General features: G+C 53.8%; 5 protein-coding genes across 5 annotated transcripts; 3 read left to right on the top strand and 2 right to left on the bottom strand.

Moving 5' to 3' along the window:
* The first annotated feature begins 4,822 nt into the window (after positions 1 to 4,822).
* Positions 4,823 to 7,760, top strand: LOC106628946 (uncharacterized). Its single transcript, XM_014262760.2, has 2 exons — positions 4,823 to 4,845; positions 6,904 to 7,760. The coding sequence occupies exon 2, from the start codon at positions 6,918 to 6,920 to the stop codon at positions 7,317 to 7,319; it is 402 nt and encodes a 133-aa protein (XP_014118235.1). The 5' UTR covers positions 4,823 to 4,845; positions 6,904 to 6,917; the 3' UTR covers positions 7,320 to 7,760.
* Positions 7,761 to 9,064: 1,304 nt separating this feature from the next.
* LOC102102408 (claw keratin-like) lies at positions 9,065 to 9,382 on the bottom strand. The gene has a single exon (XM_005534300.1). It carries the CDS (start codon positions 9,380 to 9,382, stop codon positions 9,065 to 9,067), a length of 318 nt encoding a protein of 105 aa, XP_005534357.1.
* Positions 9,383 to 11,369: 1,987 nt separating this feature from the next.
* Positions 11,370 to 11,720, top strand: LOC102102228 (claw keratin-like). Its single transcript, XM_005534299.2, has one exon. It carries the CDS (start codon positions 11,370 to 11,372, stop codon positions 11,718 to 11,720), a length of 351 nt encoding a protein of 116 aa, XP_005534356.2.
* Positions 11,721 to 13,379: 1,659 nt separating this feature from the next.
* Positions 13,380 to 14,579, bottom strand: LOC148182381 (uncharacterized). Its single transcript, XM_088068539.1, has 2 exons — positions 14,557 to 14,579; positions 13,380 to 14,162 (listed from the first exon to the last, which is right to left on the bottom strand). Exon 2 carries the CDS (start codon positions 14,139 to 14,141, stop codon positions 13,686 to 13,688), a length of 456 nt encoding a protein of 151 aa, XP_087924665.1. The 5' UTR covers positions 14,142 to 14,162; positions 14,557 to 14,579; the 3' UTR covers positions 13,380 to 13,685.
* Positions 14,580 to 15,904: 1,325 nt separating this feature from the next.
* On the top strand, positions 15,905 to 16,805 carry LOC102100645 (uncharacterized). The gene is made up of 2 exons (XM_005534290.3): positions 15,905 to 15,926; positions 16,027 to 16,805. Exon 2 carries the CDS (start codon positions 16,048 to 16,050, stop codon positions 16,501 to 16,503), a length of 456 nt encoding a protein of 151 aa, XP_005534347.2. The 5' UTR covers positions 15,905 to 15,926; positions 16,027 to 16,047; the 3' UTR covers positions 16,504 to 16,805.
* The last annotated feature ends 6,677 nt before the right edge of the window (positions 16,806 to 23,482 follow it).

Here is a 23,482-nt window from a genome sequence, read left to right on the forward strand (position 1 = left end):
CATATATAAATAAATTTATCTGTTATTATAGCAAGGGCAAGGACAATCTGCGATGTGTAAATAAATAAATATAAATATTACAGATTACGGGAAAGTAATACCAAACAGCAGGCGATGACATCACTAAATTAAGCACAAAAACTTCATTAAGGACTCTTCATTAATACTCCAACCCCCGAGTATTTGGATTTCCGTGAATTCAGCCCCCTCGGGCGGGATGGTGGCAGCAGAGGCCGGGATTTGTCCCCCGGGAGGAGCAGGGGGTGACCCGGAGCAGCTGCCACACCCCAGAGGTGGCCAAAAATCCCCGGCTCCTCCTCCCGCATCCTCCGGTGACATTCCTGAGGTTCCCTCCCATCAAACAGCTCCGCTTTTCCCTGTCCCAAACCCTCCTGGAAAATGTGGGGTTGGCCCGGTAAATCCATCCTGCTGGATGGGAGCCGGGTGGGAAACGATCCAAAGGCAGGTGGGAATAATTCCAAAACATAGTGGGAATAATTCCAGAACTGAATGGGAATAATTCCAGAACTGAATGGGAATAATTGCAGAACCCAGTGGGAATAATTCCAGAACTGAATGGGAATAATTCCAGAACTGAATGGGAATAATTCCAGAACTGAATGGGAATAATTCCAGAACTGAATGGGAATAATTCCAGAACCCAGTGGGAATAATTCCAGAACCCAGTGGGAATAATTCCAGAACCCAGTGGGAATAATTCCAGAACCCAGTGGGAATAATTCCAGAACTGAATGGGAATAATTCCAGAACCCAGTGGGAATAATTCCAGAACTGAATGGGAATAATTCCAGAACTGAATGGGAATAATTCCAGAACCCAGTGGGAATAATTCCAGAACTGAATGGGAATAATTCCAGAACTGAATGGGAATAATTCCAGAACTGAATGGGAATAATTCCAGAACCCAGTGGGAATAATTCCAGAACCCAGTGGGAATAATTCCAGAACTGAATGGGAATAATTCCAGAACTGAATGGGAATAATTCCAGAACCCAGTGGGAATAATTCCAGAACCCAGTGGGAATAATTCCAGAACTGAATGGGAATAATTCCAGAACTGAATGGGAATAATTCCAGAACCCAGTGGGAATAATTCCAAAATAATTCCAAAACCGATTGGGAATAAACCCAAAGAATTTTGGGAATAATTCCAAGGAATTTTGGGAAGGCAGCGCGGCATTTTCAGGCCCCACATCACAAATCAGAGACGTTCGGGCCTTGACAGCTCAACCTTTTATTTTTGCCCATCCCTGATGGTGCCGAGAGCCCTTCCGGCCCCTTCTCCCGACTCGGGTTATCCCGGGAATGACCTGGGATCATCCCTGGGGCGGCTGAGACAAGAAAACTCTCGGGCTTTGCGGGGAAACTGAGGCAGGTTGTGCAGTGCCACCTGGGGCAAGCTCAAGGAACTCAACCCAAACACCAAAAACCGGGGTTAATTTAAATAAAAAACCAAACAAACAGGGAATTCAGGTGTGCTCTGAGCAGATTTTATATCATTTATAGAATTGAATTTGCTGCCTTTGCCAACCTGGCATTTCCATTTTAGATATGTATATTTTTTAATATATTTTTATTTATATATAGATATCTAATTTATATATTATATTTTATATACATGTTATAATATATAAAATATAATTGTATATATATATATTTTTTCTATATATATAATCATATATTAGTATATAAACCTACAATATTTATGCACAATATTTATGCATAATATTTATACATAACGCGTATCATTTACATATATTCATATAACACTGGTATAATAATTATATTATTTATAATGTGTATTTAAATATATATATATGTATATATGTATATATTTACTCCTATCATAATAATATTTATTTTTAGCTCATATTTATATTTATTTTATCTATTTATATATATTCTATACCTCAGTGCAGCTCACTTGTTGTGGGAGATGTTTTCCTTCTGCCTCCTCCCTTTGCTCCCTTTCCCTTTTGTGCTCCTCCAACATTTAATTCCCTGAATGTATCCTTTTTAGGATCTTTTTGGGATTGAAATGCATCTTTTTAGGATTGAAAATCTAATTTAATCCCAGCTAGAAGTGAACACAACGCGGAATTCCTGGGTCGCACTGCTGAATTTAGGGGGTCTGGCTGCTCTGTGAAGCCTTGGAAACTAAAAAATCCCGGTGAACCTCAATATCCCCCAGCTAAAAGAAAAAAAAATCCCTTTTTTTTCAACCAAAAATCCTCCGGAAAAGGCTCAGCTCTCCTGAGCCGGGCAGATATTTTTTTGGAGAAGATCCTCGCCGCCTCCCCAGGGATGCTTTGATGCAGGAGCCGCAGTTTTGTCCTCCCCCTGCAGCGGGAAATTGGGATCGGGGAGGATTTTTTGGATGAGACACCCCGGGCGTGTTCCACAAAATCCAGGAATCTCCTCCCTGGGCGAATTTGGGGATTTCTCCCCACCCCGGGAGCTGCTCTTGGGCGACCACCCCCGAGATCAACCGCGGTCACTGCGCGGCTCCTTGGGCTCGGATTTTGGGGTTCTCCAACTTTCACCGGCGCTGGGCGAAATCAGAGCTGCTGATAGCGCGGGGACGCGTTAATTGTCATTAATTACAGCACCGCAGAGCTCCTCGTGCCCAGAACTGCTGACCCGAGGTTTGTGCTGATGTCAGCGAGCAGAAACTCTTTGAAGTGAGGACAGCGCGCTCCCACCCCAAATCCTTCTCCTTTGATTATTCCTTGGTGAGGCAGCGCTCCTGACTCAGCGAACCCCGGGGCTCTGCAGCCCCGCAGAACCGGTTCGGGCACAAAAAATCAAATTAACCATCATTAAAGCTGCCCCTGCCCTGCGCAAGGGTGTAATTTTCTAAAAGGATTCAGGATTAATGGGGCCCCGGCGATATTAAAGCTCTGTGTTGTGGGGTTTGCAGTCTGCGCTCGCTCTTTATTCCCTTTGTTACTCACGGGATGGTTTGGGCTGGAAGGGGCCTTAAAACTCGCCCAGTTCCGCCCTTGCCGCGGTTCTGACTTGTTCCAGCCTGGCCTCGGACACATTCTTCATTTTGGTGGATTTCTCCTTAAAATCGGGGCTGAACTCTGCCTAAATATCCGGGCTCTGAGGGATTTAGGAGCGCTTTCCGTGCCGGGTAAAGAGCGCAAAAAAATCCAAGCGGGGGCTTTTCCAGGGCGTTTGGATTTTTGGGAGAATGAAGGATTTCAGTCTCTTAATTCTGAAAAAAAAAAAAAAAATCTGAAAGTTTTGAGAGTGGATTTTCCCATGAATTCCCTGGAAAAGCTGTGCCAGGGCCTCCCAGGGAGCAATTCCTTCCCGATTTCCCACCTAAACCTCCCCTCCTTCGGTCCGAATCCACCCCCGGCCCCACAGATGCAGTCTCTGGGGCACAACACAGATCGTGGGTGGAAAAGAGAAATCCCCGAGCGAGATTTCTGCGTTTCGGGGGGTTCGGAGAAGAGCCGATCCCAGAGTTGCGCTCCAGGGACTGATTTTGCCAGGCAGGATTCGCTTCCCTGGGTTGGGATTTCCCAAATTCCAGAGGGATCAGCTGAGGAGAGCCGGAATCCTTTCGGTGGGGTGAATTCCACGCTTTCTCCACGTGCTTTAATTCTCCTGCTCTAGAACAGGAATTCCATGGAAGCAGGGGGAGCGAGAAATTCCAAAGGGCGATAAGGGAGACATGGAAAATTCCGTGTGGAGAATAAAATGAGCGATTTTGGGGCAGGATTTTGGGCTCCTCCTCATAGACAACGTCCATCCAACCTCGTTAGGATTAAATCCTGGGGGTGAAAAAAAAGAGGATTCTTCTGCCATGGACGTGATCCCAAAAGGTTGAACAGGATCCACACGATCCTTGGGAGGACCTTCCCAAAATCCCGGTGCTCTGCACCCCTTTTTTTTCCATTTTCTCTCCGTCTTCCCTCCCGAGGGAAGCTTTGCGCATGGAAATGCCCGCATCGAAACGAGGTAAAACCATGCCGGCGTTTGTGCCATCCCAGGAATTATTCTGATTTTATGAGGCACCTCCAGAGATCCCGCAGGGCTTTGGAGCTTATCGGGAATATTCCGGAGACACCAGAAAAATGAGATTTCAAAGAGGATCTCAAAACCCCTGCGAGTTTGTCACCCAGGGAAATCATTCCGTGGTAATGACATCCCAGAGGACCCGGGCTGCTGTGACCTCACAAAGAATAAATTATGGAAAGTGTTTCATCAAACTCCTCATTTCAAACTTCACAGCTGGCATAATTCATGAAGGGCTTCGTTTTTATTCCAAAGATAACCCCGAGCTTTGCTCTTTAGATTTGCAGCCCTGATTTTAGGAGCGCATAAATCCCATCAGGGTTATGGAGAAGAATCCCTGATTTTCCAGCTTTTAAACGAGGCACGGACACAATTCCCGGTGTCAGAGGTTTTGCTTCCATGAGGAAAATCATCTTGGCACTCCAAGATTCCCTGTGCGCTTTTTAGCCGAGATAAGCTTAAAAAACCTCATTAATTCTCCGTGCATTTTCACCTCTTAATGAAAACCAGGAGGGGAAAAGCAGGAAATTCCGAGATGAAAAGACCTGGCGGGTTCCCATCTGCATTTTTGGGGTTATTGCCCAACGCGGCTTTAGATAATCATAAACAGCGAGCAAAACAATTCCTGCGACTCCAGGAGCGATCCCTGCACCGGGCTCTGCTCCCGAGTAATTAAATCGCTTTGCACAAAGGGTGGCTCAGCCGCCCCCGGCCATCCAGGGGAGGATATAAAATCCCTCTCCACACCGGGATTTTCTCACTGCCTCTCCCGACTCGTTCTCTCCGCCTCTCTGAGTAAGTTTGGATTCCCCGGCTCTAAAAACCTCGAGTTTCCTTCTGCTTTGGCGTGGATTTCTGCTTAAAATCGGGGATGAGCCCTGCCTAAATATCCGGGCTCTGAGGGATTTTGGAGCGCTTTTCGTGCTGGGCAAAGGGTGCAAAAAGCAAAGCGGGGCTTTTCCAAGGCGTTTGGATTTATGGGAGAATGAGGGATTTCAGACTCTTAATTCTGGGGGGAAAAAATTAAATTATATATATATATACACATATATACATGTATACATATATATATATATATTTGTCTATATCTCAATATATATCTATATATCTGTATATCTATCTATATATATAGATAGATAGATAGATATATTTGGGGAAGTTTTGAGAATGGATTTAATTTCGTGTTTGATTGTGTGGCAGGGTTTAGGGTGGGTTTGATGGCAAGATCGGGGGGGGCAGAATTCATGGAAAAATGTGGAAAATCCTGCTTGGAAGTGAGCTCGGTGCAGCTCTGCTGTCGTTTGGATCAGCCTATCCTTAATTTAATTGGAGCCACATCCAGCTACACCGAGCCACGATTACAGACTATTAACATACCTGTGCCAATAACTTTCATTTCTAACTCTTAAAACTGATTTAAAATTTCAAAGCGCTTTTGCAGAGATTAAATACAGCATTTCTGTAGGTCAGTGCTGCGTTCTAACTCGAGGGAATTTGGAGGAAAATGCCCTGCATGGGTGGTTTCGTTTATTTTCCTTTTTTTTTAATTATCAGAAAGATAAATTTCATTTACGAGATTAAAAAATTATTCTGACGCTACACCAGGCTTTTATGTGGGGATTTAACCTGAAGAAATAAACATTATTGAATAAATTTCCCCTAGGTGAGACTGTCATTTTCTTCTTTGGGTTGACTATATCGCTATATGAATATTTTAATACATATTATATTATATAAATAGTTTAATTATATGTTTCTTTCATTAAACGAGCGCTTAACACTCCCACTTATTCTCAGCCTTTTGGTTTTTTCCCCCTGTGTTTTAGCAGAATATTTTCCTGTCTGAAAACAACAGGAATCTGCAAGGAAAATAACACAAAAATTAAGCAGGGTGCTAAGCTGATTATTCCACTCTGAAATACGTGGAAAATCCAGATTTTTTGGGTTTTTTTCCCCCGCGTGGGAGGAACAGAGGAGCTGTGGGAACGAGTTCAACGCGTCCTTGGGAATTCCTCCAAAGGGCCGGGAGGATTTGGGGCGGCACGAGAGGAAAGGGGAGGAGCTCCGCTCCTCTTATTATATATAAAAAATATATATAAATATATATGAGGAGGGAGGAGGAGCAAAAGGGGAAAGTTTAATGAGGGAATTCGGAATAAATCGGGGAAGTAAAAGCATCCAAATTATCCCTGAGGATCCCTAAACGCCAAATATCAACAATCGAGAGATCAATTATGTCTTTATCTAAATTATCCCGAGCGAGATCTTCAAACGAAACGCCAATAGCCAAGAGAGAAATTCCTGTAATTATCTCAATTACCTCTAATGAGGCCTTAGAACCAAATGTCAATAAACAAGAGATCAACCCTTGTTCTTACCCGAATTATCTCTCAGAATGTCAAGCGCGCAGCTCTTGTCTTTTTCCGAGTTATCTCAGCACGAAAAGTCAATAAAAAAGCGCTCGGCTCGTGCCTTTATCTCGATTATCGCTAACGACCCCCAAAATGTCAATAAACAGGCCTTTAAATCCTGTTTTTATCTCGATTATCGCTAACAAATCCCAAAATGTCAATAAAAGGCGTTTAAATCGTGCCTTTATCTCGATTATCGCTAACCACCCCCTAGAGTTTAATGTCAATAAACAACGTTTAAATCGTGTTTTTATCTCGATTTTAGCTCCCCCTAGAGCTAAATGCCAATAACCAATAATTGTTTCAGTCCCGATTACCTCTGGAAATCAATGAGAGACAAATGTCAATAACTGAAAGATGCGAGGAGTTGTGGATTTCGCTTCTGGAGCTCGGTTCTGTTTGGTTTTTTTGGTGCTTTTTTAACTCCGCGAATGCATTGCAGGCTCTCCCCCGGCGATGGCCTCCACCCAGCTGTCCTGTGCCACCCCCTGCGAGCCCAAGTGTCCCCAGCCTCTGGCCAGCAGCACCAACGAGCCCTGCGTGGTGACCTGCGGCGACTCGCGGGTCATCATCTACCCCCCGCCCGTGGTGGTCACCTTCCCGGGGCCCATCCTCACCACGTACCCGCAGCAAACCGTGGTGGGAGCCTCGGAGCCCTCGGAGGTTGCCCTGGGCGAGTCCCCGGCAGCTCTGCCAGCCGAGGTCACCGCCAGGCTGGAGGCGGCGGGGGACAAAGTGGCAGCGCCGGTGCTGGCCCGTCCCGAGCCGCGCTGCGCCCCCAAATATTCCTACACCTACTCCTCGCAATGGACTCATCCCTGCAATTCCTACCGCTCCGGGAAGCGCTGGACGTACTGAGCCTGGCAGGGGAAATTCCAGATGTCATTCCAGATGTAATTCCAGTTGTCGTTTGGGGTTGGAGCTGCGGGGCTGCTCCGGCTCCTCCTCAGAGGAGCCCCCCGGGGGAGGCAGGCTCGTGTCGCAATTCCTCGCGGTTTTTTCCCCCCTTAGTTTAGAGCTGTTCTCCCGCAGTTTTCCAGCGCAGACATCTGCTTCCGCCGTGCTTTGGCTTATCCCGGATTTTTTACTGGCGCTGAGCTTAGAGAGGTGACTTAAAACGCTCGGAATTGCACAAGGCAAGGCTGCCAAAGAGGGAAATTCCCCGTTTTTACAGGCAGCGTCACCTGGATGCGGGCGATTTGCCAGAGCCTCGCTGAACGATGCTTTTTGTACCCTGTACAGTTTTGTTCCACGATTGTAGGAAAGCTTCTCTTTCCAAATAAATGTTCTGTACCAAAACACATTTTCTGTTTTCCTTTATCACTTGAAAAGGGAGGTTTGGGTGGGAAGTTCTTCTCCCCGAGGGTGATGGGCACTGACCTGCCACGAGTGGTTGTGGCGAATTCCCATCTCAGGAGGGTTAATGTGGCCAAAGAGCTGCACAGGGATCGGGGAGACCCCCAGGATGGATCCAGGATGGGCTGGAGCAGCTGGAGCAGCCCCGGGAGAAGGATTTGGGGGTGTCCCGGGCTAAGCCCCCGTGTAGTCAGCAGGGGAGGGGGGATTCTGCCCCGCTCAGGTGAGACCCCACCTGCAGAGCTGCCCCAGCCCTGGATCCCGGCCCCGGGAGGATCTGAAGCTGCTGGAGAGAGCCCAGAGGAGGCTCCAGGAGGATCCGAGGGATGGAGGAAAGGCTGGGAGAATTGGGATTGCTCCTTTTGGAGAAGGGGGAGCTCTGAGGTGACCTCACGGTGGCCTGGCAGGACCTGAAGGGGCCACAAGGAACGCGGGGAGAGACAATTCCCAAGGGATGGAGTGCCAGGGCACGGGGAATGGGCTCAGACTGACGGGGAGGGGGTTTAGATGGGATTTTGGAGATAAATTCTTCCCTGTGAGGGTGGGGAGCCCCTGGAAAGAATTTCCCAAAGAACCCTGAGCTGCTCCATGTCTGAAAGTGCCCAAGGCCAGGCTGGAGTGGGCTCGGAGCAGTCTGGGATAAGGGAAGGTGTCCCGGTGTGGAACAGAATGAGTTTTAAGGTCTCCTCCAACCCAAACCACCCTGTGTTTCCGTGATCGGACACCTCACACCGCTGCTGAGTTAGAGACCCATTTGCGGACAGGATGAAGAAATCCATAACAGAAGAAATTGTTCATGCAATGCAGATTCTTTATTGTGGATGAAAAAGGCCACAAGCAGCAAGAGAGAAACCAGCACAGCAACAACGCACTGGAAACACAAAAATCCTAAGGCAGCAGCGAGGCCCAAGCCAGGGCTCCAGCCCAGAGATTCCCCTTCCCAGGGCGGGCTGGGGGCCTCGGAGCCGGGCAGAGCAGGGCAGAGCCTCAGCCGAGGCTCAGCACAGCTGGCTGGGATGGCAGAGAGGGGGCAGCTTCAGGAGGCAGCGCTGGGAGCCCCAAAGGCGCCGGCCGAGGCTCTGTGGGGTCACCCTGCAGGTGACAGGGACCCCGCAGCTCCCGGGGCTGCTGGGCCGGCCCTGAGCAGGGGCTGCAGCTTCATCCTGGCTCAGGCGGCAGAAGACACGAGGGGCTGCTGGTGGAGCCCGTGGGCGGAGGCAGCTCCGAGCTCCGGGGGGATTTGGGGTTTAGCACGGGCCGCAGCCTCCTCCATAGGACCTGGAACCGCGGCCATAGCCCCCACAGCCCCCATAGCCCCCAGAGCCCCCACGGCCCCCAAAGGAGCCACCAGAGCCACCTCCGACGAAAGGAGCTCCTGCCGAGCCCACGGAGCTGTGCTGCGGGAAGGAGCTGAGGATGGGCCCGGGGAAGGTGACCACCGTGACCGGGGGCTGGATGACCACCGTGGAGTCAGGGCACTGCCTCACAGAGGGCTCGTTGGAGGTGTCAGCCAGAGGGGCCGTGGAGGCCAAGCCGCAAGGGGCACACAGGCTGGAGCAGGACATCCTTTGGTTTGGCAGGGAAAGCTGCAAGACAAGGCAGAGCCACGGCTCACACCAAAGACTCATCCCAAATCCCTGCTGGCTCTCTCCCACCTGCAGCCCCTGCCCCAGGATGTGCTCTGGATCGTGCCAGGCATTCCCAGCTAAAGCCCTGGCACAGCTGAAATGGCTCCTTGGCTCCCCTGCTCCCCTCGCCATCCCCGGCTCTTGCCGGTCCAAGGGAATGAAGAAAAACTCCCACATCCCAATCAGCCGGCTCCCACGGGACCTGAGTCCACGGGGAGAGCCCCAACCATCCGAACTCTGCACTGGGAGGGCTGGAGGAGCACGGGGACAAAGATTCCTTGGGAAATGCCCATCCAAAGATTCCCTGGGAAAGGCGCAGGTGAGGAAGGAAGGCTGGAGGGAGGACTCGGACTTACCAGAACGATCAATGAGAAGAGTCAAGTGGAGAGAGCTGGATGGCGACCTGTGGAGTTCTTGGACCTTTTATACAGCCCAGAGTGCCTGAGGCATGGGCCAGGGGGCGGGGGCAGGAGCCCCAGCTAACCACGGAATCAAGCTGACAAGCCTCATGACACAAACTGGAACGTGGGGCCATTACATCCATCCTAATTGGGGCTCGGAACCAATAAAGGTGCCCTGGAGAGCCACCGGGCACCTGCAGGGACAGATGGTGACCAATCAGTGCGTGAAGGATCATTCATTGCTGCGGCTGAACTCAGAGCCCAAATAAACCCCGACGTGTCCCTAATCCCCCGCTTTGCTTATGCACGAGAGTTTGGGGCATCACTCAGGAGCGCTTTGAAATGCTGGGCACAGCCAGCGCATTTGTCATTAATCCCTTTTACGAGCTGCTAAATAGGGACGCCGGGAGGAAGAAGCCATCCCACCCACTCCGGGAGCATCCCGAACGCCAGACGTGGCAGGGGACGTCACAGGACCTCCGAGTCCCAGCGTGGGTCAGGCTGGAAGGGTCATCACCCCGCTGTCCTGAACACGCAGGGTCACCCCACAGGGTTCCCACAGAGGGTTCTTGGAGGGAGATTCCCTAAGAGATGTTCCTGCCACTGCAGTTCTCAGTCCCCGATTCACCTCATGGTCATGCAAAAAGCAGAGGAGATGGATCCCATGCCAGATGAAGCTTCATCAAGGATCCATTTTGGCACAGATACGGGTGGGACACGGGTGGGATTAGGAATTGGATAAATGAGTAAGAGGGGATGCACAGGAAGGGACAGGGGAGCAGAAAAAGGATCAAGAAACACTCAGACCCATGGCTGTGGGCTGGGAGCTGCCCGAGCCCTCCTGGAGGGCCTGGGTTTCCCAGCTGGCCACAAGGGCTGGGCCAGGGGGTGTTGGCTGAGCCCCCCAGAACCAGGCTGGCCCTGGCTGTGACCCAGGACAGGCCCAGCTGGGCACTGCTGGCTCACAGGCACAGCCAGGCAGGGGCTCAGGGTGGCGGGACTGGGAACAGCCGCATCCCAAAGGATTCTCAGGATTCTTTGTCAGCAAAGCGAGGGATCAGGTACAAATCAGAGTTTATTGGGGCTGTGAGCTGAGCTCCAGCAGCACCGTGTCTGTCACGTAATGATGAGCCACGGCTGTCCTTGTAAGCGCCTCACTCTTGTCCACTCTTGTCCACTCATGTCCAGGCCATTGTCCACAATGGGGGGATGACAGAATTTTCCGGCGTCCCTTTACATTATGAAGCTTGTCAGCGTGAATTCCAAATTACTGGGAGGGGGGGTCTGCCCCCACCGCCTGGACAATGCCCCAGGCACTCTGGGGTGTATAAAAGACCTGAGCTCCTTGCAGAGTTCCATCCGCATCCATCCACTTGACTCCTCTCCTCACCAGGGTAAGTGCAGCTCCCCAAAGCCTCTTGGGGTTCTCTCTCTGCCTCTCTCAACACAACTCCTTCCTCACACCTATGCCTCTTCCACCTTCTTCCTCTTCTGTTTTCCAGAAACCTTTACCTGTCGGAACCATGTCCTGCTCCAGCCTGTGTGCCCCTTGCGGCTTGGCCTCCACGGCCCCTCTGGCTGACACCTCCAACGAGCCCTCTGTGAGGCAGTGCCCTGACTCCACGGTGGTCATCCAGCCCCCGGTCACGGTGGTCACCTTCCCCGGGCCCATCCTCAGCTCCTTCCCGCAGCAGAGCTCCGTGGGCTCGGCAGGAGCTCCTTTCGTCGGAGGCGGCTCCGGTGGACGCCGTGGGGGCTCTGGGGGCTCCGGGGGCTATGGGGGCTCTGGTGCCTGGGGATGTTATGGAGGTTCTGGGGGCTATGGAGGTTTTGGGGGCAGCTGTGGTGGCTACAAAGGCTGCGGGCCCTGCTAAGCCCCAGCCCGAGTGCGACCCCAGCCCCAGCAGAGCTCCATGATCGCCCCCGGCCCATCCCCGCTCGCCACCGCCTGAAGCAAGGACATCCCTCGGGCCCTGCCGGCCACCAGGCCTGCGACACCACCGGCCTGCCCAGGGCCCCGCTCTGCCGCCTTCGTGCTCTGCTCGGATCCCTTCAGGAATCGCTGCCCGCTCCCAGTACGGACCCAGCTTGGCTCCGGCTCCCGTGGCTCGGCCTGGGCTGCACCGGGCTCTGTCCACGGCCAGGAGACGCGGGGAGGCCTCGGCCTGGGCCCTGCTCTCCTGCTGATCCCCTCCCACCCTCGCACGGCAATAAAAACTGGCTTGTATTGCAATGTTCACCCGGCTCTCGTCTCTCTTTGCTCCTCAGCCACTGTCCCCAGCCCAGGGCCCTTTCCAGGGGGGTTCCAGCCAGCTCCACTTGCACAAGGCCGAGGAGAAGCCCTGGCAGTGGTGCCTTGAGAAGGCCGACCTACAACAGAGGCTGGACACAGTTCAGAGTAAAGCAGGGATTTATTGAAAGCCTGAAAGGAAACACCCTGGGCAGAACAGGAGCCTGGCCAGGGCTACACCCAAGATGGACCCAAAAAGGGTCACAAAATGGACAACTGGCCACCAGGGCTCACATTTTTATAAGTTAGGTCCATCTGCATCTTGGGGTTCATTGTCCAATTACAGCTTCAGGTTATGAAGTCCCATCCTTCTTGTTTTCTCGTTTCACCCAACCCTTGGTTATACTTTGGGGCCTGAAACTCCTAACAACTGTCCTTGCAGCAGCAGAACTTCCCACAGCCCCGTGCTCCAAGCCAGACCTTGCTGGCCCTTAGCTGCCCCTGCTCACACTGAATTACACCACCCACATTAAAATATTATTTAATATATGGTTAATATTTTAATGTGTTGCAACTATTGAGATAATATGGATAGAGGATGAAATAATCTTGTCTCAAAATGAACTTACAAACAAATAGGAAATCCCAAACCCAGGGAGTTCTTGGTGTTCATTTGGTATCTGCAAGGAATTTTCACACAGATCAATAGAAGGGATCTCAGAGGGGTTGGAACTCCAAGCTGCTGCTCCAAGAGCTTTGTGCTCCTTGGGACTGAACCCTGTGGACATTTCATGGCCTGGAGAGGAGACTGGGCAAGATCTGCTTGGATCTATCTCCTCCCTTCCCAGCTGCCACCACCTCCAGCTGGACAGCCCAGAACACCTGGGCCATGGGGTGCTCATCCCTGCATTGCCCTGGAGCTTTCAGTGAGACCAACCACTGGCTGTCCAGCCCAAGAGGTGGTGTCAGGTTTGCTGCTCGGGCTGAGGGTTTGGAAGAGTTCCTGCAAGACCCTTGGGGCAATTTCCCATTGTCAGCGCGGGCTTTGGGAACATCCTGCGTTTCCTGCTGCTGGGAGAACACGGGCAGCTGGCTGGGATGTGCTGCCCAGAGCCAGCGGGGTCTGACATCCTCGGCTGGGACACACGGAGCCAGCTGTCCCCAGGCTCCAAGGGCGCTGCCCAGGGGGATTCCAAGAGCCCAGCAGACAGCCGGGAGACTGCAGGCAGTGGGCAAAAGGGAGGAGGAAGCAAAACCAGGAGTCAAGGTTGCAATGCAAGACAGTTTTATTGCAGGGGGAGGGCAGGAGGGGCTTGGCAGAAGAGCAGGGCCATGGCCAAGGGCTTGCCGTGTCCTGGCCCTGGGCAGAGGCGGGTGAGCAGGAGCAGCAGCTCCGGGCGAGTCTCTGGGATCGGGGCACACGGAGCCCCGTGGGGATGCTCAGGCGGGGCAGGAACAAGGCAGAGGTGGTTCCCCAGCTGGCTCGAGGCGTCCAAGGTGCAGAGCCCGGCGATGCCAAAGGGGTTTTCTTGCACAGAGTGTCGGGTCGGGATGTGCCGGGGTTTCTCCTGGAGCTCTCTTTGGTCTGAGGCCACACTCAGGATGGAGCTTAGCAGGGCCCACAGTTGCCATTGAGGTAGCGGTGGCCGCTGCCCCAGCCACCGTAGCCACCATAGCCCCCATAGCCTCCACAACCCCAGCCCCCATAGCCCCCACGGCCTCCATAGCCCCAACCCCCATAGCCACCACGGCTTCCATAGCCCCAGCCCCCATAACCGCCGTAGCCCCCTCCGTAGCCTCCGTAGCCCCAACCGCCGTAGCCTCCACGGCTTCCAAAGGAGCCACCGGAGCCGGCTCCGACGTAGGGAGCTCCTGCAGAGCCCACGGCGCTCTGCTGCGGGAAGGAGCTGAGGATGGGCCCGGGGAAGGTGACCACCGAGGCCGGGGGCTGGATGACCACCGTGGAGTCAGGGCACTGCCGCACGCAGGGCTCGTTGGAGGTGTCAGCCAGAGGGGCCGGGGTGGCCACCCCACAGGTGGGGACGCACAGGCTGGAGCAGGACATCCTTCAGACAGTCAGGGAAAGCTGCAAGACAAGGCAGAGCCACGGGCTCATCTCAAAACTCCTCTCCTGGCTCTCTCCCACTTGGTGCCTCTGTCCCACAGCACACTCTGGATCATCTCAGACATTCTGAACACAGCTCCACTGCACTGAAATGCCTGCTCAGATCTCTTGCCCTCACAATCCCTGGGTCTTGCATGCCCATGGGAATGAAGAGAACTTTGACATCCAGAGCGGATGGAAAATCCTCAAGCTCCCAAAAGCCCTCAGTCCATTGGTGTAACCCCAACCATCCTAACCCTGCAGTAGGAGAGCAAGGGGAGCATCCAACCAAAGGTTCCTCGAGACCGCCCCAGACAAAGGTTCACTGAGAAAGCCACGGATGGAGAAGGAAAGAGGAGAGAAGGCTTGGACTTACCAAGTTGATAAGGCGAGTCAAGCAGTGGAAGGTGGATAGAGCTCTGTGAAAACTCTGGGCCTTTTATACATCTCCCAAAGGGCCTGGGGCATCAGGAAAGGGAGCGGTGGCAAAAAAACAGGTAATTAGGAATTCAAGCTGACAAGCTTAATCAGAGAGATAATGATGCAATACAATTATACACCACAACATCAGGGAGATTGGTGTGGAAACGTGCCCTGGACCGATGGGAGGCTCTTGCAGGGACAGCCATGGCCCATCATTACATGACAGACACGGTGCTGCTGGAGCTCAGCTCACAGCCCCAATAAACCCTGCGTTCTGCCTGATCCCTCGCTTTGCTGACAAAGAATTCCGAGAATCCTTTGGGATGCGGCTGTTCCCAGTCCCGCCACCCTGAGCCCCAGCCTGGCTGTGCCTGTGAGCCAGCAGTGCCCAGCTGGGCCTGTCCTGGGTCACAGCCAGGGCCAGCCTGGTTCTGGGGGGCTCAGCCAACACCCCCTGGCCCAGCCCTTGTGGCCAGCTGGGCAACCCAGGCCCTCCAGGAGGGCTCGGGCAGCTCCCAGCTCACAGCCACGGGGCTGGAGGAGCCGCAGGGACCCGGCCCCACTGCTGCCCTGCTGCTCCTCCCGTTGTGTCCCCTCTGTCACAGCTGTCCTGGGCTCTGTCCCACTGCTCTCCCCCTTCCCTGTGGCTTTGGGGGTTGCCCACGGGTGGGATCTGCCCCCTCTGCTCTTTGTGTGGCCATCAAGGGAAACTGGGATGTGGAAATCCCAATGTTCTCCAGAACCTTAGAGGGGACAATTCACTGAGGTGTCAGGGCAGCCCAAAAGCTGGGATTGAACATCTTGTGCCGGCACTGGGAGTTGGTGGGATTTGGAGAACACCCCGAGAGTGGCTTCTCCTTTTGCCCAAGCTGCCGCTGCCTCTGTTTACCAGCCCATAAAAGGGAGGTAATGACAGGGGTGATGGCTGGGGCAGCGTTTCAAAGAGCTGCTGCAAGATGCCTGAAATTCTTCTCTGTAAGCAAAGTGAGGGATTAGGGACAAATCAGAGTTTATTGGGGCTGTGCGTGCCGCTCCAGCGGCACCGTGTCTGTCATGTAATGATGGGCCACAGCTGTCCCTCCCATCACTTCCGTCATGTCCAGGACACGTTTTCACACCTGTGTCCCCACTGTGGGGATGCCATGGAATTATCTTGCGACATTATCTCTCTGATGAAGCTTGTCAGCGTAAATTCCTAATTACTTGCGTTTTTTGCCACCACCCCCTGTCCTGAAGCCCCAGGCGCTCTGGGGTGTATAAAAGACCTGAGCTCCTTGCAGAGTTCCATCCGCATCCATCCACTTGACTCCTCTCCTCACCAGGGTAAGTGCAGCTCCCCAAAGCCTCTTGGGGTTCTCTTTCTGTCTCCTTCCATGCAATTCCATTCCTCACACCTTCGCTCTCTTCTGGGGGTGTTTTCCAGAAATTTCTGACTGTCTGAAGGATGTCCTGCTCCAGCCTGTGCGTCCCCACCTGTGGGGTGGCCACCCCGGCCCCTCTGGCTGACACCTCCAACGAGCCCTGCGTGCGGCAGTGCCCTGACTCCACGGTGGTCATCCAGCCCCCGGCCTCGGTGGTCACCTTCCCCGGGCCCATCCTCAGCTCCTTCCCGCAGCAGAGCGCCGTGGGCTCTGCAGGAGCTCCCTACGTCGGAGCCGGCTCTGGTGGCTCCTTTGGAAGCCATGGAGGCTACGGCGGTTGGGGCTACGGAGGCTACGGAGGGGGCTACGGCGGTTATGGGGGCTGGGGCTATGGAAGCCGTGGTGGCTATGGGGGTTGGGGCTATGGAGGCCGTGGGGGCTATGGGGGCTGGGGTTGTGGAGGCTATGGGGGCTATGGTGGCTACGGTGGCTGGAGCAGCGGCCACCGCTACCTCAATGGCAACTGTGGGCCCTGCTAAGCTCCATCCCGAGTGTGGCCTCAGACCAAAGAGAGCTCCAGGAGAAACCCCGGCACATCCCGACCCGACACTCTGTGCAAGAAAACCCCTTTGGCATCGCCAGGCTCTGCACCTTGGACGCCTCGAGCCAGCTGGGGAACCACCTCTGCCTTGTTCCTGCCCCGCCTGAGCATCCCCACGGGGCTCCGTGTGCCCCGATCCCAGAGACTCGCCCGGAGCTGCTGCTCCTGCTCACCCGCCTCTGCCCAGGGCCAGGACACGGCAAGCCCTTGGCCATGGCCCTGCTCTTCTGCCAAGCCCCTCCTGCCCTCCCCCTGCAATAAAACTGTCTTGCATTGCAACCTTGACTCCTGGTTTTGCTTCCTCCTCCCTTTTGCCCACTGCCTGCAGTCTCCCGGCTGTCTGCTGGGCTCTTGGAATCCCCCTGGGCAGCGCCCTTGGAGCCTGGGGACAGCTGGCTCCGTGTGTCCCAGCCGAGGATGTCAGACCCCGCTGGCTCTGGGCAGCACATCCCAGCCGGCTGCCCGTGTTCTCCCAGCAGCAGGAAACGCAGGACGTTCCCAAAGCCCGCGCTGACAATGGGAAATTGCCCCAAGGGTCTTGCAGGAACTCTTCCAAACCCTCAGCCCGAGCAGCAAACCTGACACCACCTCTTGGGCTGGACAGCCAGTGGTTGGTCTCACTGAAAGCTCCAGGGCAATGCAGGGATGAGCACCCCATGGCCCAGGTGTTCTGGGCTGTCCAGCTGGAGGTGGTGGCAGCTGGGAAGGAAGGAGATAGAGCCAAGCAGATCTTGCCCAGTCTCCTCTCCAGGCCATGAAATGTCCACAGGGTTCAGTCCCAAGGAGCACAAAGCTCTTGGAGCAGCAGCTTGGAGTTCCAACCCCTCTGAGATCCCTTCTATTGATCTGTGTGAAAATTCCTTGCAGATACCAAATGAACACCAAGAACTCCCTGGGTTTGGGATTTCCTATTTGTTTGTAAGTTCATTTTGAGACAAGATTATTTCATCCTCTATCCATATTATCTCAATAGTTGCAACACATTAAAATATTAACCATATATTAAATAATATTTTAATGTGGGTGGTGTAATTCAGTGTGAGCAGGGGCAGCTAAGGGCCAGCAAGGTCTGGCTTGGAGCACGGGGCTGTGGGAAGTTCTGCTGCTGCAAGGACAGTTGTTAGGAGTTTCAGGCCCCAAAGTATAACCAAGGGTTGGGTGAAACGAGAAAACAAGAAGGATGGGACTTCATAACCTGAAGCTGTAATTGGACAATGAACCCCAAGATGCAGATGGACCTAACTTATAAAAATGTGAGCCCTGGTGGCCAGTTGTCCATTTTGTGACCCTTTTTGGGTCCATCTTGGGTGTAGCCCTGGCCAGGCTCCTGTTCTGCCCAGGGTGTTTCCTTTCAGGCTTTCAATAAATCCCTGCTTTACTCTGAACTGTGTCCAGCCTCTGTTGTAGGTCGGCCTTCTCAAGGCACCAGTGACAGGGCTTCTCCTCAGCCTTGTGCAAGTGGAGCTGCCTGGAACCCCCCTGGAAAGGGCCCTGGGCTGGGGACAGTGGCTGAGGAGCAAAGAGAGACGAGAGCCGGGTGAACATTGCAATACAAGCCAGTTTTTATTGCCGTGCGAGGGTGGGAGGGGATCAGCAGGAGAGCAGGGCCCAGGCCGAGGCCTCCCCGCGTCTCCTGGCCGTGGACAGAGCCCGGTGCAGCCCAGGCCGAGCCACGGGAGCCGGAGCCGAGCTGGGTCCGTACTGGGAGCGGGCAGCGATTCCTGAAGGGATCCGAGCAGAGCACGAAGGCGGCAGAGCGGGGCCCTGGGCAGGCTGGTGGTGTCGCAGGCCTGGTGGCCGGCAGGGCCCGAGGGATGTCCTTGCTTCAGGCGGTGGCGAGCGGGGATGGGCCGGGGGCAATCATGGAGCTCTGCTGGGGCTGGGGTCGCACTCGGGCTGGGGCTTAGCAGGGCCCGCAGCCTTTGTAGCCACCACAGCTGCCCCCAAAACCTCCATAGCCCCCAGAACCTCCATAACATCCCCAGGCACCAGAGCCCCCATAGCCCCCGGAGCCTCCGGAGCCCCCACGGCGTCCACCGGAGCCGCCTCCGACGAAAGGAGCTCCTGCCGAGCCCACGGAGCTCTGCTGCGGGAAGGAGCTGAGGATGGGCCCGGGGAAGGTGACCACCGTGACCGGGGGCTGGATGACCACCGTGGAGTCAGGGCACTGCCTCACAGAGGGCTCGTTGGAGGTGTCAGCCAGAGGGGCCGTGGAGGCCAGACAGGAGGGAGAACACAGGCTGGAGCAGGACATGGTTCCGACAGGTAAAGGTTTCTGGAAAACAGAAGAGGAAGAAGGTGGAAGAGGCATAGGTGTGAGGAAGGAGTTGTGTTGAGAGAGGCAGAGAGAGAACCCCAAGAGGCTTTGGGGAGCTGCACTTACCCTGGTGAGGAGAGGAGTCAAGTGGATGGATGCGGATGGAACTCTGCAAGGAGCTCAGGGCTTTTATACACCCCAGAGTGCCTGGGGCATTGTCCAGGCGGTGGGGGCAGATCCCCCCTCCCAGTAATTTGGAATTCACGCTGACAAGCTTCATAATGTAAAGGGACGCCGGAAAATTCTGTCATCCCCCCATTGTGGACAATGGCCTGGACATGAGTGGACAAGAGTGGACAAGAGTGAGGCGCTTACAAGGACAGCCGTGGCTCATCATTACGTGACAGACACGGTGCTGCTGGAGCTCAGCTCACAGCCCCAATAAACTCTGATTTGTACCTAATCCCTCACTTTGCTTACAGAGAAGAATTTCAGGCATCTTGCAGCAGCTCTTTGAAACGCTGCCCCAGCCATCACCCCTGTCATTACCTCCCTTTTATGGGCTGGTAAACAGAGGCAGCGGCAGCTTGGGCAAAAGGAGAAGCCACTCTCGGGGTGTTCTCCAAATCCCACCAACTCCCAGTGCCGGCACAAGATGTTCAATCCCAGCTTTTGGGCTGCCCTGACACCTCAGTGAATTGTCCCCTCTAAGGTTCTGGAGAACATTGGGATTTCCACATCCCAGTTTCCCTTGATGGCCACACAAAGAGCAGAGGGGGCAGATCCCACCCGTGGGCAACCCCCAAAGCCACAGGGAAGGGGGAGAGCAGTGGGACAGAGCCCAGGACAGCTGTGACAGAGGGGACACAACGGGAGGAGCAGCAGGGCAGCAGTGGGGCCGGGTCCCTGCGGCTCCTCCAGCCCCGTGGCTGTGAGCTGGGAGCTGCCCGAGCCCTCCTGGAGGGCCTGGGTTTCCCAGCTGGCCACAAGGGCTGGGCCAGGGGGTGTTGGCTGAGCCCCCCAGAACCAGGCTGGCCCTGGCTGTGACCCAGGACAGGCCCAGCTGGGCACTGCTGGCTCACAGGAACAGCCAGGCTGGGGCTCAGGGTGGCGGGACTGGGCACAGCCGCATCCCAAAGGATTCTCGGAATTCTTTGTCAGCAAAGCGAGGGATCAGGCAGAACGCAGGGTTTATTGGGGCTGTGAGCTGAGCTCCAGCAGCACCGTGTCTGTCATGTAATGATGGGCCATGGCTGTCCCTGCAAGAGCCTCCCATCGGTCCAGGGCACGTTTCCACACCAATATCTCCAATACGGGAATGACAAGGAACTGTCCACCATCATTACCTTTGTCATTTAATTTCTCTGCTTGAATTACTAATTACTGGGGGTTTGCCCCCGCCCCCTGGCCCATGCCTCAGGCACTCTGGGCTGTATAAAAGGTCCAAGAACTCCACAGGTCGCCATCCAGCTCTCTCCACTTGACTCTTCTCATTGATCGTTCTGGTAAGTCCGAGTCCTCCCTCCAGCCTTCCTTCCTCACCTGCGCCTTTCCCAGGGAATCTTTGGATGGGCATTTCCCAAGGAATCTTTGTCCCCGTGCTCCTCCAGCCCTCCCAGTGCAGAGTTCGGATGGTTGGGGCTCTCCCCGTGGACTCAGGTCCCGTGGGAGCCGGCTGATTGGGATGTGGGAGTTTTTCTTCATTCCCTTGGACCGGCAAGAGCCGGGGATGGCGAGGGGAGCAGGGGAGCCAAGGAGCCATTTCAGCTGTGCCAGGGCTTTAGCTGGGAATGCCTGGCACGATCCAGAGCACATCCTGGGGCAGGGGCTGCAGGTGGGAGAGAGCCAGCAGGGATTTGGGATGAGTCTTTGGTGTGAGCCGTGGCTCTGCCTTGTCTTGCAGCTTTCCCTGCCAAACCAAAGGATGTCCTGCTCCAGCCTGTGTGCCCCTTGCGGCTTGGCCTCCACGACCCCTCTGGCTGACACCTCCAACGAGCCCTCTGTGAGGCAGTGCCCGGACACTACGGTGGTCATCCAGCCCCCGACCTCGGTGGTCACCTTCCCCGGGCCCATCCTCAGCTCCTTCCCGCAGTACAGCTCCGTGGGCTCGGCAGGAGCTCCTTTCGTCGGAGGTGGCTCTGGTGGCTCCTTTGGGGGCCGTGGGGGCTCTGGGGGCTATGGGGGCTGTGGGGGCTATGGCCGCGGTTCCAGGTCCTATGGAGGAGGCTGCGGCCCGTGCTAAACCCCAAATCCCCCCGGAGCTCGGAGCTGCCTCCGCCCACGGGCTCCACCAGCAGCCCCTCGTGTCTTCTGCCGCCTGAGCCAGGATGAAGCTGCAGCCCCTGCTCAGGGCCGGCCCAGCAGCCCCGGGAGCTGCGGGGTCCCTGTCACCTGCAGGGTGACCCCACAGAGCCTCGGCCGGCGCCTTTGGGGCTCCCAGCGCTGCCTCCTGAAGCTGCCCCCTCTCTGCCATCCCAGCCAGCTGTGCTGAGCCTCGGCTGAGGCTCTGCCCTGCTCTGCCCGGCTCCGAGGCCCCCAGCCCGCCCTGGGAAGGGGAATCTCTGGGCTGGAGCCCTGGCTTGGGCCTCGCTGCTGCCTTAGGATTTTTGTGTTTCCAGTGCGTTGTTGCTGCGCTGGTTTCTCTCTTGCTGCTTGTGGCCTTTTTCATCCACAATAAAGAATCTGCATTGCTGCAATCCCTTGGATTTTTGGTTGTTTTTTGTGGGTTGGCTTCTCTGATTTTGCTTGCTGAGCTGGGAGGTGTTAGGGTGATCCCAGAATCATTCCAAGCCCAACATCCAGTTTTTCACGGATCCCCTCTGTGTCACTCAGCCCCGAGCTCTGAGTGCCATGTCCTGTTATTCCTTGGACAATTCCAGAGATGGGGACTCCCCACCTCCCTGGGCAGCCCCCCGCCAGTCCTGACCACCCTTCCCAGGAGCAAATTCTTCCCCAAATGAAGCTCAAACCACAGCTTTTATCATTCGGTGGCACATGAATGACCAGGGCTCCGGAGAGTTTCAGCAGCTTGTGTTGCATCACAGAAAGGATGGGAATTAGTCATTATCCCTACTCCGAGGGACAGGTTTGAAGGGAAAAGTATAATTTAATTTATTTATTCCCTTGTGGTCCATTAAAAAAAAGTTACAGTGTCTTCATTTTTTTCCACAGTCGATAATTTTGGCAGTTCAAAGCTCTTCTCAGACGCCCATAACTGCTTTATTTATTTATAGGCTGTTATTAGTCTATTTAAAACTTAATTTTCTTCTCAGCTGCTTCGTTATTGAAAAAGAGTCACTTCAAAGGTGCCAGTTGAGGCAGTTCGATGTTTGCTTTAGTCAGAATTTATTTTATACCTTTCAAACTTTGCATTCAAATGTGGCTCTGCACAGGCAGCCACCACTGCTTCATCTCCTCATCCCCCAAATCTGGATTTATTTCTACTTTTACCTTCAGATTTCTTGGAGTGATCAAAATATATGTTAAAATTCCATTAATTTTAACTCCTCCTTTAACTGGACTCCTGTTAAAGTAGCTAAATCAGCCTGTAGGTCTGAGACAGAAGTATTTATTTTATCCTCATGTGGTCTTGTGCATCCTGAGACACATAAACCTTTCCAGTTTTTATTTGGGAATTTGTCTATGACTCCTCAGATTTTATTGACTGGAGTTAGTTAGAGAAAAGATTGAAAAGGTGCAGCTAAATTTAGAGACCAGGCTACAGCTTGAGCTGTGCTTCTGAATGGATGAATTCATCAAAATCCATCAAAAGCCTTAGGAAATCTCCAGCCTGAAATTTGCTGGAAATACAACCCCCAGTTTTACTGGTTTTTTGGTTTTGTTTTTGTTTTTTTTTAATTTACTTTAATTTATTTATTATTTACTGGGGGTGTTTTTATTTTGTGCTCGTATTTTGCACTGAGGCCAATCCAGCTCTGTTCCCTTGGCGGGACTGTGCCCCGGGAGATCTCCAAAGATCCCTTCCCACCCAAAATTCTGGGATTCTGGGATGCCGGGATTGCCTCTGCGCCTTCAAAGGGCGGCAATCACAACGAGGGTTCGAGAGTTTAATTGAGTTTTCAAAGCTCATTTGTGCCCAGACTCTGAGACACCTCTGCCAGGAATAATTTGAGTCACTCCTCATTCCAAGGACGTGGTGGAACAGCCTGGGAACTTCGCGCTTCCATTGTCATTCCAATGGAGCCTGGAGTGAAGGAAAAGTGAAATTTTCCGCTCTGGAAAGTGACATTTTCTGCTGTGTAACAGATCGGGTCTCTCCCTTCGGAAAGATGGGGAAATCCCAGACACTGCCAGCACAAAAGCACGGGAGAAGGAGGGGCTTTCTCCCAGTTTATCTGGTGTTACCCCCCAAAATTTAATTAATTAGCAGCCCATCCGTGCCTTAGTGAGTTACAGACGCTGTTGTGTCCAATGCCTGCACACCCGCTGGGATGTGAAAGCAAATTTAAAGGAATATTTCCGTATATTTCCTAGGAAAATCGGGAATTGGAATTCGTTTTTGGAGGTGCTACTGCATCGCTATTGGTTTGCAAAACGTGTTTGAGAAAAGCCGCAGGGTTTGGTGCGACTCCATGAAACATCGAGCTGGGGAGAAAAATCTGTGTCCAGAAAAAGCCAGAAAAAAGCAAACCAGGGCCAC

This window comes from Pseudopodoces humilis, chromosome 31, assembly GCF_049639895.1.
Source record: "Pseudopodoces humilis isolate 2021_Gansu_Grassland_sample_001 chromosome 31, ASM4963989v1, whole genome shotgun sequence".
In the NCBI taxonomy this organism is placed as follows: Eukaryota; Metazoa; Chordata; class Aves; order Passeriformes; family Paridae; genus Pseudopodoces; species Pseudopodoces humilis.